General features: G+C 48.0%; 1 protein-coding gene across 1 annotated transcript in view; it reads left to right on the top strand.

The window, feature by feature from the left end:
* Slco2a1 (solute carrier organic anion transporter family member 2A1) overlaps nucleotides 1-10,733 on the top strand; it is an 80,917-nt gene extending 70,184 nt beyond the window's left edge. Inside the window, exons 12-14 of the mRNA XM_021172521.3 lie at nucleotides 2,709-2,773; nucleotides 5,108-5,231; nucleotides 6,232-10,733. Of these exons, the coding sequence (XP_021028180.1) occupies nucleotides 2,709-2,773; nucleotides 5,108-5,231; nucleotides 6,232-6,352 (310 nt within the window). The 3' untranslated portion in view covers nucleotides 6,353-10,733. The remainder of the gene's footprint in view (nucleotides 1-2,708; nucleotides 2,774-5,107; nucleotides 5,232-6,231) is intronic.
* The last annotated feature ends 6,541 nt before the right edge of the window (nucleotides 10,734-17,274 follow it).

Consider the following 17,274-nt stretch of genomic DNA (forward strand, 5'->3'; position numbering starts at 1 on the left):
GAAATCTCTGAGCCTCTGGCTGCTGCTTCCACACCCTCTCTTTGACAGTACATCCTGTTTCCCATTCAGTCTCTCCTCCCTTAACTGGGGAGTCTTAACAGCAACCTACAAGTGTCTAATGGGGAGAAGACAATAGGTACACTGATGGCAGGCGTTCCCTGTCCCAGGAGGAGCTCCTGGTAGGGAAGCCTGGCCCAGGCTCCTAGTATCCATGAAACATAGGCCCTGTTGGCACCCCCATTTTTATTTGTGGGAAGTTAAATCATAGCCCAGGATGGTGGAACTGTCAAAAGGCTGAGCCACAGGTTCAAGACAGGCTGTGAGTAAAGATTCACTTGTTCTTCAATCTTAAAAGAGGAGAAATCAGCAAGTCAGAAACTGAGGAAAGTTCCAGAAGCAAAGCAAACGCTGCGAGAAAGGGCTGAAAACGTGAAATTTGCAGGAGACTGGAGACTCAGTGCTCAGAGTGGAGGGACAAGGGACCAGGGTGGGGTCAAGGGAAGTGTCTGATTTTTATAGAGAGCGCCTCTCCCTCTCCTCATTCTACCAAGAAGGAAAATGTAAGAAAAAAAAGAAAAGAAAAAAAAAAAGAAAAGAAATCTCACCCAAGTTCACCTAACCACCTCCTGCCTGCCTCTCTGACCTCTCATCCAGCCCCATCAGCTTACTTGGAAAGCAGAGAAGGAGAAACACAAAGGTTGAAAAACTCCCTGTCAGATTAAAAGTCTCTACCTGAGTGTCTTGGGTGTTGCCTGACCTCATGAGCCCCAGTTTCCTTGTCTATGAAAGGGAGATAGTGATACCCACCTCCAAGTGTGAGTGTGAGCAATTACAAGGCAATTGCTTCGTAAACAGAAGCTCTTCTACTGGGCGTGGTGGTGTCATCTATAAATCTAGTGCTTGGAAGTAGGAGAACCAGGAGTTCAAGGACTTCTTTCCCTAGATAGTAAGTTACAAGCCAGCCTAAGCAACATGAGACCATACCTCATGAGGTTCTCAATGTGTGAGTAACAATCCCTTTGGGGGTTAACCGACTCTTTCACAGGGGTTGCCTACTACGACCATCAGAAAACACAGAATTACATTACAATTCATAACATTAGCAAAATTACAGTTAGGAGGTAACAACAAAATAATTTAGTGGTTGGGAGGGTCATCACAGCATAAGGAACTGTATTAAAGGGTCGCAACCTTAGGAAGGTCGAAGACCACTGCCCTACCTCAGAAAAGAGATGGGGGCTGGTGTTCTCCATATTGATTAGGACCTATCTCTCCAGAAGGCTAAGCAATGAGGAAGGACCAGCTGTCATGTCAATAACGTAGCTTAGTAACAGAGCACTTGCTTAGCATATGTATTTTACTCTATCCGAGTCTAGTCTCTTTCCATTCATCCCAGAACCTCAAACTACTGAATAGTACCATGAACATTCAGGATTACATCCTCCCAACTTAGTCCAATCCCTCAGGATACATCTTCATGGATACACCAAGAGATTTGTTTCCCAGGTCATTCCAGATCCATACGTTGGCAATGAAGATTGGCCATCACAGTCATCCATTATGGATCGGGCCATTGGAGACAAGCTGATACAGAGGGAAAGAATATCCATCAACTGGGATTCCAGGCACTGTCCATTGGGAGATCCCAGATGGTCCCTCTTTCTCCTACTTGAACTCCAAAGAGCCTCCCTTCACTGGGTCATCCTCCTGGGGATGTCTCTCAGATGCCGACTAACTTTGGCAATGGTTGTAAGACAATATGGAATGACCTGGAGGCCACTTTTGAGTTCTTTTCCACTCTGTCCTCGACTCCAAATTCTTTTCCAAATGATAATCACCCAGCCAGGAGTATGTGTGGTGAAAACGTGGAGAAGCCAGAGTCTGGTCACACAGCAGGCGCTTCTATCACTGCTCTGAGCTCCTCAACCCTGTGTGTCAGAGGCCAACCCCCTTTCCACTCTCCAGCTGAGGTGGCAGCTCTCTAGGGAGAGCTGAACCTCTTTACCTGGCTTTGCCATCCCCCTCTTGAAGAAGAAAAGGTAGAAAGCAGGACCACGCACAGAATCCATGGGACCCAATGCAAATGAAACTGTAAAGACTTTGGCTTGTGAATCATTTAAGAACTCCAAGACATACGTAAACCAAAGCTGGGCCTTTCTGATGGCAGCATCCTATGCAGCTGTTCAAGTCACACCTTACAAAGCTGGCCCAGGGCAAGGAAATGTTTCAGATCTGCACAGAAGCTGATAGCCCAGGGCCCTCTTTTCCTGGTACAAGATATTCTGTGGGTGTTGTTCAGACCTGCTGTCTAAGCATCCAGCCAGAAATTCCTTTCTACTTGGTCTCTCTTGCCTGCTTTCTTTCCAAGAAGTCTCTGGAAGTCCTGAAAACAATACAGACTATTGGTTCTCAAACTCAAGTTTACATCCAACTCTCCTGGAAAATCCATGTTTTTGATAGATGCCAGGTGGAGAATCTGTATTTTGAACATAGCCTGGGTGATGCCTCTGATCCAGCAACAGTGCTTTGAGAACGATGGGTATGACAGGCATTCAGCAGATTACGCTCATCATCCATGTGCCTGGTCAGACGCCATGAGGACCAGTGCTGACCTGCTCTGAGTCTTTCTATCCCCTACACCTCATACCCTCCAGGTGATGCTGCAGGCCAGAGTCCTCCTGGTGCTAACTTCCTGTTTTCCTTTTCAGTGTGGTGAACCAGGATGAAAAGTCGTTTGCCATTGGAGTACAGTTCTTGTTGATGCGTTTGCTGGGTAGGTGATTTAAGAGCTTCCTTCTGGAGTAGAGGCCCTGGACCGTGGGCATCTAAAAGCCAATGTGGGGCGGGGCAGGGTTTGGAGAAGCCCTGGTTCATCTTGGCTGCATATTCCTAACAGCAAGAAGAAGCAAACCCCGACAGATGACAGTTTGCCTGATTGCTTGAGATCGGGGAAGATTCTGTCTACAGTATTCAAGCCAAATTTAAATTATGTAAGAAAAAAGAAAAGGTCATAGCTGAGAGTGCTGAATACAGAGTTAAAGGCAGGTATTTTTAAAATCTTTCTCCAAGAATCCGCCCTAGGAAACAAGACCTTGCATTCCTGCCCTAGACAGAGCAGTTTCTGAGCTGAGCCCTGGCTTCCTTCCCATTTTCCAAACCTCAGTCCTCTGCCACGGTTCAGCAAATGTCTCTTCTGTCGGGGGATCCTGCCTCCAAACCCTGTCTGTCCTCAAGTAGCCTGGAGCCCCCATCTCAACACTCAAAACACTCAAGCTGTGCATACACATAATCAGCAGAGACCTACAGGGAGGGAGAACTCCCACGGGAGCAGGAGGCATCTGGCTTCCCTGAGTGCAGGGACTGCAGGGAGAAGAGACACACAGTAGGTTCCTTCCCAGCCCGCCAACTCTCATCTGCCCGTTGACACCCCTTGGCATATTCATGCATTAGACTGAAACCCAGGCACTGATATGGAGGTCTTGCTACGATGGATGAACAAAAGTATAAAGATTGGATTTAACAGAGGATCTTTGTACTGAGAATTTCAGGGGTGGGGATTTGGAGGTTCCGGGCAGAAGGACTTGAGTTACTATCAATGTGCGCCTTCCTACTTTAACCACTGACACCCTCTGCAGTATTATACAGTGGTGCAGGTCACATCTTGCCCTGCCATGGCTTCCATTAGCCTTCCAGCGTGCGTCATCATCCCTGCTGAAGTCAGATGGGCAGGAGACTATGCAGGGTCTGAGCCAGCATTTTCAATGGAGTTTCTTAGCCGCAAGCCATTTATCCTATCATGAAGTCTCTCAGTTCCAAAGGACCCTTAACCCTCTAAATGACAACTGTCACATCCCTGGAGCCACACAGGGGACACAGGGTATCTTGCCCAGGTTGAGGCTGGTTCATTAGCACAGCTCCTTGTATTTATTTATTTATGACTTACCATCTATAGCTGGTTTATCACTTACTCCAATGCCCTGGTGGGGAAAGAGCCCTGGCATTCCTCCCAGAGGACCTTCTGCCCTGCTTCTATTGGTGACTTAAAGAATGGCCCCTCTGCCCCGCTGCTCCAAGCCCTTGCTGCTTCCTCTTTCCCACCTGAGCTCAGCTAACTCTGTAGACCACAATTGGAAAACACGGGCCTGGAGGAAATTCACTGGTCACTTAAGAACACAGCTTCACTCTGGGTTAGATGAAAAGACTGCCTATTTATAAACCCCAGCAGGCTCACAGTCACCCACTGAGATGTGGTTGAAAACTCTCTTTGACTTCTTTTCTATTTAGGGATGGGTCACTAGGGCCAGTTTCCAGCCACTGTTCACCTAGAAACCGGAGGGTGAGCAGGGGCTGGGGGGCTGCTCTTGGGAGTTTCTCTATGTAGGTAGGGAACAGGACTGAGTTGCCTCTTTCTTCTAGAAACGAGAACTCACAGGGTGCTAGAGAGTCTGGTGTTTTCAGCACCGTGTTTCTGAGAATGGGATGGCCCATCCGCAACGTAAACCCTGGACAAGTCCACCCTGACCCATTGGCTGCTCACAACTTGGCTAGCACCACTGAGTTTGGTGGGGTTGGGGAGTGGGCATCTAAAATATTCAGCACCCAGTAAGGTGGTGTGCCTGCTGGACTTCATCTAACATTCAGATGCTAGGATGATTCTGCAACCTGTGTTTCTGAGCAAGACGGGGAACTAAAGGTCTCCAAAGGGTGTTGTCTGATCTAGTGGGCTAGTTTGGAGTGGGAGAAGAACGTGGGATTTGAATTTCAGTGAACCTTTGGGTCCACAGAGGTTGGGGGAGTCCTTGGGGGCATTAGCACTCTGGAGATGGAACTTCTACTCGGGGCCAGCCTTGAGCTTGAGAACAGTGCCCTGTGTCTGAGCTGACACCAGGTTGAGCCCATGATTCATTCAGCCCTGAAAGAATGGATTCCCTTTTACCTCCTAAGCCTTCTGGTGAAAGGGGAACTCGAATGAGCTTTCTGCTTTCCCGAGTCACTGTGATTCCGAGGGCAATGTGTGAACTGTGCCATTGATGTGGGGGCTCGGGCATCTCTGACTGCAGATCCAAGCCACCGAGACACCCTGAATTCTCTTTCCCATTGTTGCCAGCCTGGCTGCCATCTCCATCCCTTTATGGCCTGCTCATCGACTCCTCCTGTATCCGGTGGAACTACCTATGCTCAGGGAGACGAGGGGCCTGTATGTATTATGACAACGATGCTCTCCGAAACAGGTGAGGGCTCCCACATACACAGGTACCTAGGAGATTAGGTCTGTTGTCCCAGCACAGGGGAAAAAAAATCCCTTTTTTTAAACCTCATGGATGTGGTGGGGGCTGTCAGCTTGCTTTTTTTTTTTTTTTTTTTTTTTTTTTTTTTGGTTTTTCGAGACAGGGTTTCTCTGTATAGCCCTGGCTGTCCTGGAACTCACTTTGTAGACCAGGCAGGCCTCGAACTCAGAAATCCACCTGCCTCTGCCTCCCGAGTGCTGGGATTAAAGGCGTGCGCCACCAAGCCCGGCTGGCTGTCAGCTTTCTAAGGGGCAAGATAGGAGGGAATGTCTCTATAGATTCTGCCATGGACAGAGAGCAGAGGCTACCATAGCAGGCATTTGGGGACCTATAAGGAGCCATTCAGGTGAGGAGACACAGGGTCTGCTTTGAGGTGTCCCCCAAAGTACTGTCCCTCACAAGCCTACTCATAGCAGCAGACAATGGTCACCAAAGTTAAAGGTGTGCCTGAAGCCTGAGAGAGATTGTGGATATGGAAAAGATACCAGTCACTCTCCACTGCTCAGAGAATGGGGAACACAGCACGGCGCCCAGGAGAGGTCCAAGGAAGGGGGAGTCCAACCTATGCCTGTGAGCCAAATGCAGCCATCTCTTCTGTTGCTGCCATTCCATCATCTAGAAATGGTGGAGAAGGTGGGCCTGCAGGGGCTAGAAATACTGAGAACAGATAGAAAAGGCCAGGTTAGAGAAGGCCAGCAGAGGCAGCTGAAAGATACAGACCCTCTGGAGACAGCTGGGACAGTAGTGTCACCTCTGGCCATCAGTGATGTCACTGGAGAGCAGAGGATCACTAGTGTCATGTGTCTCTCCACGGTGACCACCTGAGAAGTGACAGCTCGTCACCTGAGTAACGGTCTTCACAGCTTCTAGTGAACTGTGAAAACAAAGATCATCTTCCCGCTGCCCGTGGGCCTCACCATACCTGTCTCTTCCTGCCTCATAGGTACCTGGGCCTACAGGTAATCTACAAGGTCTTGGGCACACTGCTGCTCTTCTTCATCAGCTGGAGGGTGAAGAAGAACAGGGAATACAGTCTGCAGGAGAATGCCTCGGGCCTCATCTGACCTTCAGCTGGGACTACTGCCCTGCCCCAGAGACTGGATATCCTACCCCTCCACACCTACCTGTATTAATTAATGTTAGCATGCCTTCCTCCTCCTTCACTCTCTCTCTCCCTCTCTCTTGTGCACATACACACACACACACACATGCGCGCGTGCGCGCACAAGAGAGAGAGAGAGAGAATTAGTTCACTCACCCCTTGTCTCACCGGCCTCTTCCTCCTAAAGTCTCCTGCATGGTTCTTAGGGCCTGAAGTATCCCTAGCTGAATGAGCGCTGGACTGAAGGGTCTAGTTTCTCAGAGTCCTTGGAAGGGATCCTCTCCTCAGCCCTGGGTCTTCCACTGTCCGTACTAAGGCAGCCTCTGTTCTCACCAGTCTCTCAGGAACACTTCAGTGGTGGGAGAAAAGGGAGCCTTGACTTCTGTGCCAGGCAGCCTCTGTCTCTGCCCACACCCAGCAGAGAGGCAGGGGGGCAGCAGGTGGTTGTTTCTTAGCAGCTACCACTGGGCTAAGGGAGCTGGCTGTGGCCCCTTTGCATCTGGCTTCAGTCTAGCATGGAACCCAGGAGGGACCTATCTCCCTTTTCTTTCCCACTTTCTGCCCTCGAGGCTGATTTGGAAACCATCATTTTGGGAAGTATAGCCCTCTCTGTATACTACTCCCTGATGTCAGAGCAGGAACGAAGGAACCAGCAAGGCTAGGTCACCCAAGCACTGTTCCTAGGAACCCGAGGTCTACCCTCGGGTCAGCATGTGCTTCCTTCTGCCTTTCAAACCAACAAAGCCCATGTAAGGAGCCCATGTAAGGAGGGCCCAGTCTCCCACCCTCACAGTGGAGACAAGGTCTTTCCCCCTTCAGAGATGCAAATGGCCATCTTTACCATGCCCTGGAAACAGAAGAGTGACCTTACATGGGCTTTGCTGTCTGGACTTCAGCTCATGTGCAGAGGAGGAAAGGCGGTGGGTAGGGGATGGGTTCCTGAGATGCGGTCAGACCAAGGAATGGAGCAGAGTGGATGCCACCTGTCACTGTGCCAGATGGCAAGTTGCAGCCCACAAAGAGAGTAGCCGGGTTGACTCACTTGCAAACACATTGTCTTCGTTGGCATTTTCTCAGCTTCTCCTCATTACCTCTCTGGGTGTGGAGGTGGGCTCCTTCTGTGGGCCTGGGCTGGGGGCCACCACTGCCGTGCAGTGGAGAGGCAAAAGCAGAGGCCCAGGAATGAAGCCTTTTCTCAACGATTCTGTTTATCAGAGAACTGGCTTGGTGCTTGGCAGGGATGCTGTATGGTTCTCTGAGAGCTCCCCTGAAAAACCTTACCTCCATCCGCACTAGGGATTCCTCCCAGAGAGCGCTCGGTGGGCAGCAAGAACATGCTCACACACTTGCCAAGCATATCCAGAACCAAAAAGGCTGGCAGAAAAGATCCTGGTCTGACTGCCTATGCACACCCTGAGGCTCCAGCAGGTTGACTGTGTGCCTGAGCTGGAGAGCTGGCTCACCGTGTCCCCGAAGCAGCTAGGCAATTGACATTGCCCTATGTGACATTTAAGTGCCTTTCAGAAATGCCTTATACGGTGAGAAGCCAAATGGTTTATGTCGGCGTGGCAAAGGTCCCGTGAGACTGAAGCCTTCACGGAGCCTTTGTTACTGGCAGTGTTCTTTCTGAAGCCACCGGGCTCATTTCCACAGATCTTATTAAGGAGGAGGCTCCACACAACCTCACGGGCCAGTTTCAGCATGTGGAACGGTTCTGCTTGGAACCTGATTCTCTCTGCAACTAACCCTGGGCTTACTCGCTGCAATGTAACCAGATTCTGAAGGCATAGCCTTCCACCAATCTCGCAAACAATGAACGCCAACCTTCCGTTCCTGGAAGATCGGCTGTCCCCACAAGTCTTTATTCTATTATATTGCTATTAATATAATATAATTCTGTTCTGGGTGTAAATTGGTTGTAAACTTGTGCTGTCCTGGGTCTATTAGAGAACAGACAGAATTTGTGCCTTCTAGACAAAGAAGTAGCCATGCTTTAAACTTTAGAGGCCTGTAGCCAAGGGCGTTAGAGACCATGTTACTCTCAAGCCACCTGCCTGGTGCTGAGCAGGTCCCAGGCATTGCTGGTTGCTGTGTGGGGCCTTGTGCTTTCTGTGCAGACCAATGTCAAAGACTCATGGGCACGGGCTCTTGGGAGGCCCAGTCACCGTCCTTGAGTTCATATCCAGAAGTGGGCTCAGTCACAAACACTATAGCCATGAATACCACAGTCATAATTGGTCATTTACTACTAGTCAGCAAATCTTGCCTCTCAAATGCCAGGGGGGCTTTAAAGATCTCACTTTTTTTTTCCAATTAAAGAGCAAAATGTCACAGACTTCCATGAGTGTATCATGCTCAAGATTGCTATTAAAATACAGGAACACCTGGGCTGGAGAGATGGTTCAGTGGTTAAGAACACTGGCTGCTCTTCCAGAAGTCTTGAGTTCAATTCCCAGCAACCACAGGGTGGCTCACAACCATCTGTAATGGGATCTGATGCCCTCTTCTGGCGTGCAGGTGTACATGCAGATAGAGTACTCATATACATCTTTTAAAAACGCAGGAACACAGCTGGGCAGTGATGGCACACGTCTTTAATCCCAGCCCTTGGGAGGCAGAGGCAGGCAGATTTCTGAGTTCGAGGCCAGCCTGGTCTACAGAGTGAGTTCCAGGACAGCCAGAGCTACACAGAGAGCCCTGTCTTGAAAAACACAAACAAAAAAGGCAGGAACACCCTTCCCAAAGCCTGAGGCCCCTTTCTGGGACTGTAAAAGGAATCCTGAAACTCCACCTTCCAGGAAGATGAAGGTAACCCCTGAGCCCTGTGTGATGTGGGTCACCCATGCATAGAGCCAAATCCAGGCAAATTGACCATAAGGATTAACCACCAAAGATGCCTTTATATGTAAGAAGGCCATAGTAGGTCTTTGATCTCTTCTCCTTGCTTCTCTATGGAGCTTAGGAACCCTGTAGAGTCTGGCTCAGGGACAGAGTTCCATTCCTGGGCACAGCCAGAGCTATCATTCTCTGCTGCCCCACCCAACCTAGGAAGCCCTTCTCTCTTTACCACCCCAATCTTTCTTGCACCATCCAGCCTCACAAAGAAGAAACCAAAGAAACAGGAAATAAAGGGTTTGCCATCCTTTGGAAGGGAGCGATATCTACCAAGTGTCCTTGAGTCCAAAGCCTCTGGCAGGACCCTCATCCCAGCCTATGATGGGAGCCACACTAGTCTGTCTGAAAATATAGAATCCTAGGCATGTGGAGCACGCCTTTAATCCCCGTACTTGGGAGGCAGAGGCAATTGGGTCTGTGAGAGTTCGTGGCCAGCCTGATCTACATGATGAGTTCCAGGACAGCCAGGGCTACATATTGAGACCTTGTCTCAAAAAAAAAGAGAAAGAAAGAAAGAAAGAAAGAAAGAAAGAAAGAAAGAAAGAAAGAAAGAAAGAGAGAGAGAAAGGAAAGAAGAAAAGGAAAGGAAAAGAAATGGAAAAAAGAAAAAGAAAACGAAGAAGAAAAAGAAAGAGAAAGAGAAAGAGAAAAAGAAAAAGAAAAAGAAAAAGAAAAAGAAAAAGAAAAAGAAAAAGAAAAAGAAAAAGAAAGGAGAACTCCAAAATCAAGGAAGCAGCCAGCAGAGAGCTTTCACAGAAAGCCCAGGTCTTTCTGGCTGCCCCAAGCCCCTCTCTTCTTATAAGTCATTCTGAAGTTAGGGCAAGCCTTGGGTGGTGAGAAGCCCACCTCTTTTCCCATTGAAGTTCATTGGCTGGTGAGAAGGAAGTGGAGGGATCTCTTTAGGGTCGTGTAGGTTGGGTGATAGAGCTTGGGAGACCAGGTAATGTCTCAATTATTTACATTCTCGTCAAGCATTCCAAGAACATTGTAACCATTCACAAACAAGGCCCTCTGGGTACCACAGGGTAAAGACCAGACGTGGAGAAAAGGGACAGAGAGGAGAGGACTTGGAGAAGCAGAGCCATGAGATTGAAGCACAGACCTTGGGGGAAATGTCCCATCTGGTAACTGCTTATCATGTTCTCGCTTAAGAAACAAAGCCATGTTGTATTTGCCTTCAACACTTTCAAAGATGGAGAGATGCAGCTAAGCTGGGTCCTGAATTACTGTCAACTTGATAGTAAAATATTGTATTACAGCTTCCCAGAGAGATTGGCAGTGGTATGTGTGTGTGTCGGGGGAGGGGGGTAATCTTTGCAAATCCAGAAGAAAAAAAAATCCTATCTTTCCTAGCCACAGGGACCAAACATTGGAGGTAAAAATGTCCATTCCCTGCCAAGAAGGCCAGATTTGCTAACCTTTCATCGGTGATTAAATATGTAAACAGGTCCTGGGCAAGCCCTTGGCAAATCATTAATGAGAGAAAGCCTTTCTCTCGTGACAGGCGCGGCCCATTTATCAACCTCCACACCCATTTCTAGCCCTGTATGGTGGCCACAGGACACAGGGCTCTCTACCTTGACAAAGTTTCTGCTCCTTAGGCACCTGCTACACTTTGATAACAATAATAAAATGTACATAGTTCGCTACAGTTTGCCAAGCCATGCATTTATTTACCGAACTCCTCAAACCACCCAGAATGGGCTTGGCTAGGCTTCAGTCACATGACACAACACACCTTTATCTCTTGTTTGCACAAAGCCCGTGGCTTGTTTGGGTGACTCTCCAGGGCAGTGGCTTCCAAGGGTGGCTCAGAATGCCAGCTATTTGGACTTGAGGTACCTCCGTTTCATCAATCTACAATTAATGAGGCAGGAAAGGAAGCTAAGAAGGTCTCGCCATGGGAAGCAAGTGTTTTGGCCAGAAGGCGCATAGAGTTTCTGCTCCCAGGCGCTTGGCGAGAACTAGTCTCACGGCATTATCTAACTGCTGTACAAGTGGAGAAATATAATCCTCTGTGCTCAGAGAGGAGAGGAGCAGACTTAGGCAAGTGCTAGAATCTTCCACCATGAGGAGTGATTCTAGGTGAACCAATATGCTCTCTGAGACCCTTCAGTCTTGTCAGGCTGTTGGAAGACGGATGAATACAGTCAGAGGGAGGAAGCATCCACAGCGGATCCCTAGAGGTGAAAAGATGATATCTCAGCAAAGCCAAGGCTGCCTTAGAGATGAAAAAGTGGAGAGGACAGGCCCAGAAGAGGCAGAGCTGATGGAGCAGAGGTTTAGAGATGCAGGGTCAGAAAAAAGGTTCTCTTTAGTTGACAAAGACTTAGGCAAAGGATGAGAAGGCGGAGGAGCTAGGGGGGAAGACAGTTGATTGAGCATGCCCCTCAAGGGGCGGGGCTTATCTCGAGAGGAGGAGTCTCACCCAGAGTTTCTTCCTGAATGGTGAGGCCATCGGGACCATCACATAGATAAATGAGGTCCCCTCGGGTTGTCAATCACGTTTTATTTGTTTGGTAGCTGGTGTGTGCAAGAACCAGCCATGACACATTTCCTGACCTTGCAGCCGTGTATACTTTGACCTAGGGTAGGAACTTGACCAAGTGCTGTGGATTCCGTTGGGAAATCAGAGAAGGGACCAGGGCTGGTTTCGAGGGTCAGGAGTGTAGGGAGAGAGGACAGCTAAGTTGTGAACAAAGGTAGAAAGGCGAGCAAACTTGTGCACATTCTGAGAATTCCCTGATCGGGGGAACCTGAAGGAGAACAGGAGTAAGGCTAGAAGGGTAGGGTCTAGGCTTAGCGGGCCCCTTAGGCGTCCTTCGGGACTGCCTTAGACCAAGCCCATTCAAAGCCTGGAGAATGTCCTTAGAGACAAGTCAACCAGTCCCAGGAGGGCGTTCCTACCTCAAAATACAGCCCCGGGGCCCTGAGAGGGAACTGCTACACCCTAGAGACCAGAAGAGCCGTCCATGTGAGCAGTCCCAGCTGACTTCTGGAGTAGCCTCCCTCCCTTGCTTCAGCCAAAGTTGGCTCCACTATATGTCCTCTCTCTCTCTCTCTCTCTCTCTCTCTCTCTCTCTCTCTCTCTCTCTCCTCCCTCCAGTGTGGGAACTGGAGTTCCAGGGGTGTAATTGAAAGGCAAATGGGGCAGCTTATTTGAACAGGTCTTCTGTTTAGGCTCCTAAACTTCTCTTTGCACTGTGGGTCTCTCAGTACAGCATTTCAAATGTATACAGCCCTTAAACCTTAGAAGTCTCAGGTAGGGGCAAGCATTTGACTGAATATTCTTAACTTTCACAAACACCAGCTTACAGAAGAAAAATGGATGTGGGAGTGGGGTGGGGTGGGGTGGGGTGGGGTTGGGGTGACTCGAAATGAAGCTCCCCTGGGCCCATACTGGGAAAAGGCATTTGGAACTCCAGAACAGCTCCAGAAGTCGGGAGTGTGTTGAAGATCAGAGAACGCCAAGCCCTTTGTGCTTTGCGCTTCTAGTGAGATGCAATTATCAGACGGGGAGTTTGGAGTGCAACTGGTCTGGCTTCCAGCAGAAAGCAGGGTCCAGACCTTATTCTTGCAGTGACCGGCGCTCCGGGGCACTGCTGTCGTAGTCCGCCACTAGGCGGCGCCGCTCACCAGGGCCGCAGTGAGGCAGCGCCACCGCGGGGATCACCGCATGCAGCTTGGCAGAGAGGGCGTTGCTGAGGCCAGGTTGCTCGCTGCGCAGGGCACCCCTCAAATACACCGCCACCCTCTGACACTTCAGGCTCCCCACCCAAGCATTCTTACAGACCCTGTAGGCACTCCCAGGCCCTGCGAACTAGCATGGGTGGTCGGTCACTCTGCTCCAACGTGGGGCCCCTCCCATCCTGGGGTTGTCAGCCTCGCCATGATCTTACAGGCTTAACTATTTAGTGGCTTCAGGGAACTCAGTCACCTTCCACCTCCGCCTTCTAGGTCTCCGGTATTTACCAGTGTATCCCTTGGGCCTCAGGAACGTGCCTCTGAAAGAAATCTCTCATAATCGCAGGCACTGCCCGTCTTCAGAAAAGGTCCCTGTGCCCCAGTCACCTTCTAGGGCATTCGGAAAAGGACTGAGCTCCAGGCCTAGGGCCAGGATAAACAAGACTAGCAACACTCTTGCTCCTTGGAAGCAAAGGCAAAAGTAGCCAGGAAAGCATTATAGACTGACGCACCTTCCCGACCCCCCAGGGTTGGCTGATCAATTCCTGGTTCAGCAGAGCTTGAAGGAGACCTTGACCGACACCAGCATCCCGATGCAGGGGAAACTGGACTCTCCACCTCTTGCCTTAAGCCTCCCTTCCTTGACTTCTCTATGTCACCCATTAGCATTCCAACCTTAAGTGGTTAGGCCAAAAATTTATAAACAAGATGAAGACATATTTTTAAAGCCCGTTCCTGGCAATGTACGACTAACATCATTTCCGTGCATTTTATAAATGTATATGAGAACACAACCACCGTGGCCATTAAAGTGTAGAACAGTGTAACTCCCAGCCACTAGGTGGATATTGGGTTGAGTACAGTCTCTGCCCATTTTGCCACCCTCCCCCCTCCAGTGAGGAGCGTTCCCTCAGTATGAGTTAACCTAACTTATTCGAAAGCTCTATGTAAATGGTATTATGCAATCCATCTTGATGTTTTTGAGATCCATTGCTTGTGCCTGTGGTTGTTTTTTTGGTTTTTTGTTTGTTTGTTTGTTTGTTTTTGTATTGTTCCGTGACACTCTCTTGGTTGAATATGACACAAATTCTGTATCTGTCCATTAGATTATTTAGTTAGATGTCAGGCCATTTTTTATTATGACGAATAAAATTACTATGGAGATTCGTGAGTTTTTTGTGTTTCCATTTCTGTTGGAGACATGTCCAGAAGTGAAAAAGCAAAGGGATAGCTCATAGGCTATCAGAATTAACTCTTTCCAAAGTTGAATGGCTTAGCATCTCACTAGCGATGCAGAAGTCTCGTAGTGTTTCCAAAAGAAGCTCTGTTGAGGTTTACGTGGGGTGCAGTCATATCCACACATTCACAGTCTTCTGTCAACTTGTTTGGATAAATGTATGTGTTTATCCTAGACTGCTGTAGCGCCACACATGGGCTCATGTACTTGAATATGTACTTGAACCCCCAGTTTGTGGCACTGTCTGGGGAGAGAGCTCAGCCTTGCTGGAAGAAGTGCCCTGGGGAAGCCAATTTTTTTTCAGCCTCACCCTACTTCCACATCACTTTCTTTCTACTTCCGGTTGCCATTGAAATATGATTTCTAAGATTTCTCCTCCAGCTCCCAGCCCTGCCCCCCCCCACACACACACAAACAGTAATGGACTCTCCCTAGGAAGAGTGAATCAGGCTTAGTATTCACTGAGCTATTACATCATACGTGGTTTTGTAATTGATATTTTAGACTCTTTCACTGTGGATGACCTGAGACACCTGGAAGATCCTTCCCCGTCTTCCTCCTTCCCTTTTCTTCTGGTCGGTCCTCAGATTACCCTTTTAGGGAGTTGTCTTCAAACTCATCGAGTTTTCTTCCGCACCCTGTAAATACACTCTTACAACCACCTACACATATGTTCATTTTCGTTTTATGTTTCTCAGGGCTAAAAATACTGTTTCTTTTTTTATCACTTCCATAATCTCTCTGCTGAGTCCCTATTTACCGATTCAGATTGTAGTCAAAGACTGGAAGGTCTTTGAACTATTTATAGGAGCTATCTTCAACTCCCTGTCTGCTCAGGTAGACATCTGGGTCATCTCATACCTTGGCTGCTTTGATTTCTGGACTTTGGCCACATTTCCCTTTTTATTTGCTAGTCTAGCTTTTTTTTAATATACCCTGGACATTATGAGTGATGTTCTGTAGAGGCTCCAGATCCCATTATTGTCCCATTTCCCTGGTGTTTGGGATGGAACATTAAGGCCTTGCAGATGTGAGACAGACAATCAGCCATTGACCTTCATACCCAATCCTCTGTTATTATCTCCTAAGGAACCATGATTCATACATATGTGTGTGTGTGTGTGTGTGTGTGTGTGTATATATATTTGACAGATCACTTAGGACAGTGGTTCTCAACTTGAGGATCACAGCCCCTTTGGCAAACCCCGATTTCCAAAAAATATTTACATTATGATCCATAACAACAGCAAAATTGCAGTTATGAAGTTGAAGTAGCAATGAAAACAGTTTTATGGTCAGAGGTCACCACAACATGAGGAACTGTATGAAAGGGTCAGAGCATCAGGAAGGTTGAGAACCGCTGACCTAGGAGATGCTTATTTGATTCACTTTCAGCAAACCCTACGATAGTTAACAGATTGCCTAGCCTTCAGATCTGTCCCCCTTCAGGGTCTCCCGCAGGCTTGAATGTAGGGATTTTGAGGCAGGTCTAGAGTTGGCGCCCAGATGCATTCTGTCCGTGCTCGTATCTTAAGGCTTTGAGGTTGTAATGAGACAGGGACTGGAGAAATAGCTGGCGTTGGGGTCACAACTGACCACCCTTCTACCTATGGAAGGGAGCTTTCTTTGGGCTCCTACCTGCTTTGTCTTCCTGAAGAGCAGCCAAGAGACACCCAAGAAGACTATTTCAGGATCACATACATGATCCACCTGTGTCTGTCTGTGGCACCTGATTCTGTTACATGGATATGCAGATGGACTAGACTAGCCCAAATGCCCATGATCTTCTGTTGCGGGAAATATTAAGCTTATTAAAATAGGAGCTGAACATTTTCCTTTTGTTTTGTTTCTTTGTTTGCCCAGCTACATGAGGATTCACCAAAGGCCACACTCCGAGTCTTATGTCTCTTCAATGGCTTTGTAGTCACAGTGTCTGAAATGACTCACACAGTCGGATCCCGATTGCTTGAATGCGTTTACAGTTGTCTGACAGATGGGAAGAAGGTTCTCGCATTCCGCTTTTAATTTGTTGGATTGAAAACCCAAGACCTCAGAAATAGTTTCCTACACAGAACAAAGTAGCACTAACCATAAAATGATTGGCCAGTTAAACCTTATTGTTTGCGTTTCCATTGCTTTGATATAACACTGGGACAAAGAGCAACTCGGGGAGGAAAGGGTTGATTTTCATCTTACTATTCTCATCGTGATTCATCGCTGGAGGGAAGTCAGAGTAGGAACCTGGAGGTAGGAGCTGATGCAGAGGCCATGGAGAGGTGCTGCTTACTGGCTTGCTCCCATGCCTTGCTCAACCTGCTCTTTTATAGAAGAACTCAGGACCACCAGTCCAGGACACAAGGGGCTGGGCCTTCCTAATCACACTAGTTATAAAGCTGCCAATGCATAAACACACGGCATCACAGGTAAATCTTGCAAGTGTTTTGTAGAGTGAAGACTGAAACACAGAACACAAAAACAGCGATTCCAAAAACAGACAAACAGCAAGATGGAAGAGGTTAAATTCGAAGGAAGAAATAATAGTGGCCGGGAGGAGGAAGGAGTGTTGATTGTAGCAATGTTCAATTTCTTAACCTCATGGTGGGTACATTGTGCTGTAATTCATTCCAACGTGCATTCTTACCCCTTGTTCTTTTGTGTATTGAGCTTCCCAGTATAAAACATTACAATGCCATGCATATGCCTCAGTTGGACACTATAATAGTTGCCCCATAAGCCCAGGAATTAAACAAAGAATCGTCTTTGAAGCCAAATTCATATCTAATATTTTCTACAGGTTTATTTAATTAGGCGTTTTGATGGATCTCAGATTATAGTCAGCACTCAGGGTTCTATTATATTAATAATATGCTTCAGACTTTGGAAAGAAATGTTTTCATGTTAAAAATGTCCTGAGTGGTGAGCACTCTCCATTGTGGAATTCATTCCACTTTGTCTCCATTTATGACGTTGTTTGAATGTGGGCTGCTAAGAGTGCGCTCCAAGGGAACGCCTGCTCTGAACTTCATTTTCCCTAGACATGGCCTCGAGCCAAAAGTCTGATTTTTTTT

The sequence above is a fragment of the Mus caroli genome, unplaced genomic scaffold, assembly GCF_978045245.1.
Source record: "Mus caroli unplaced genomic scaffold, Mus_caroli_1 scaffold_11, whole genome shotgun sequence".
Classification (NCBI taxonomy): Eukaryota; Metazoa; Chordata; class Mammalia; order Rodentia; family Muridae; genus Mus; species Mus caroli.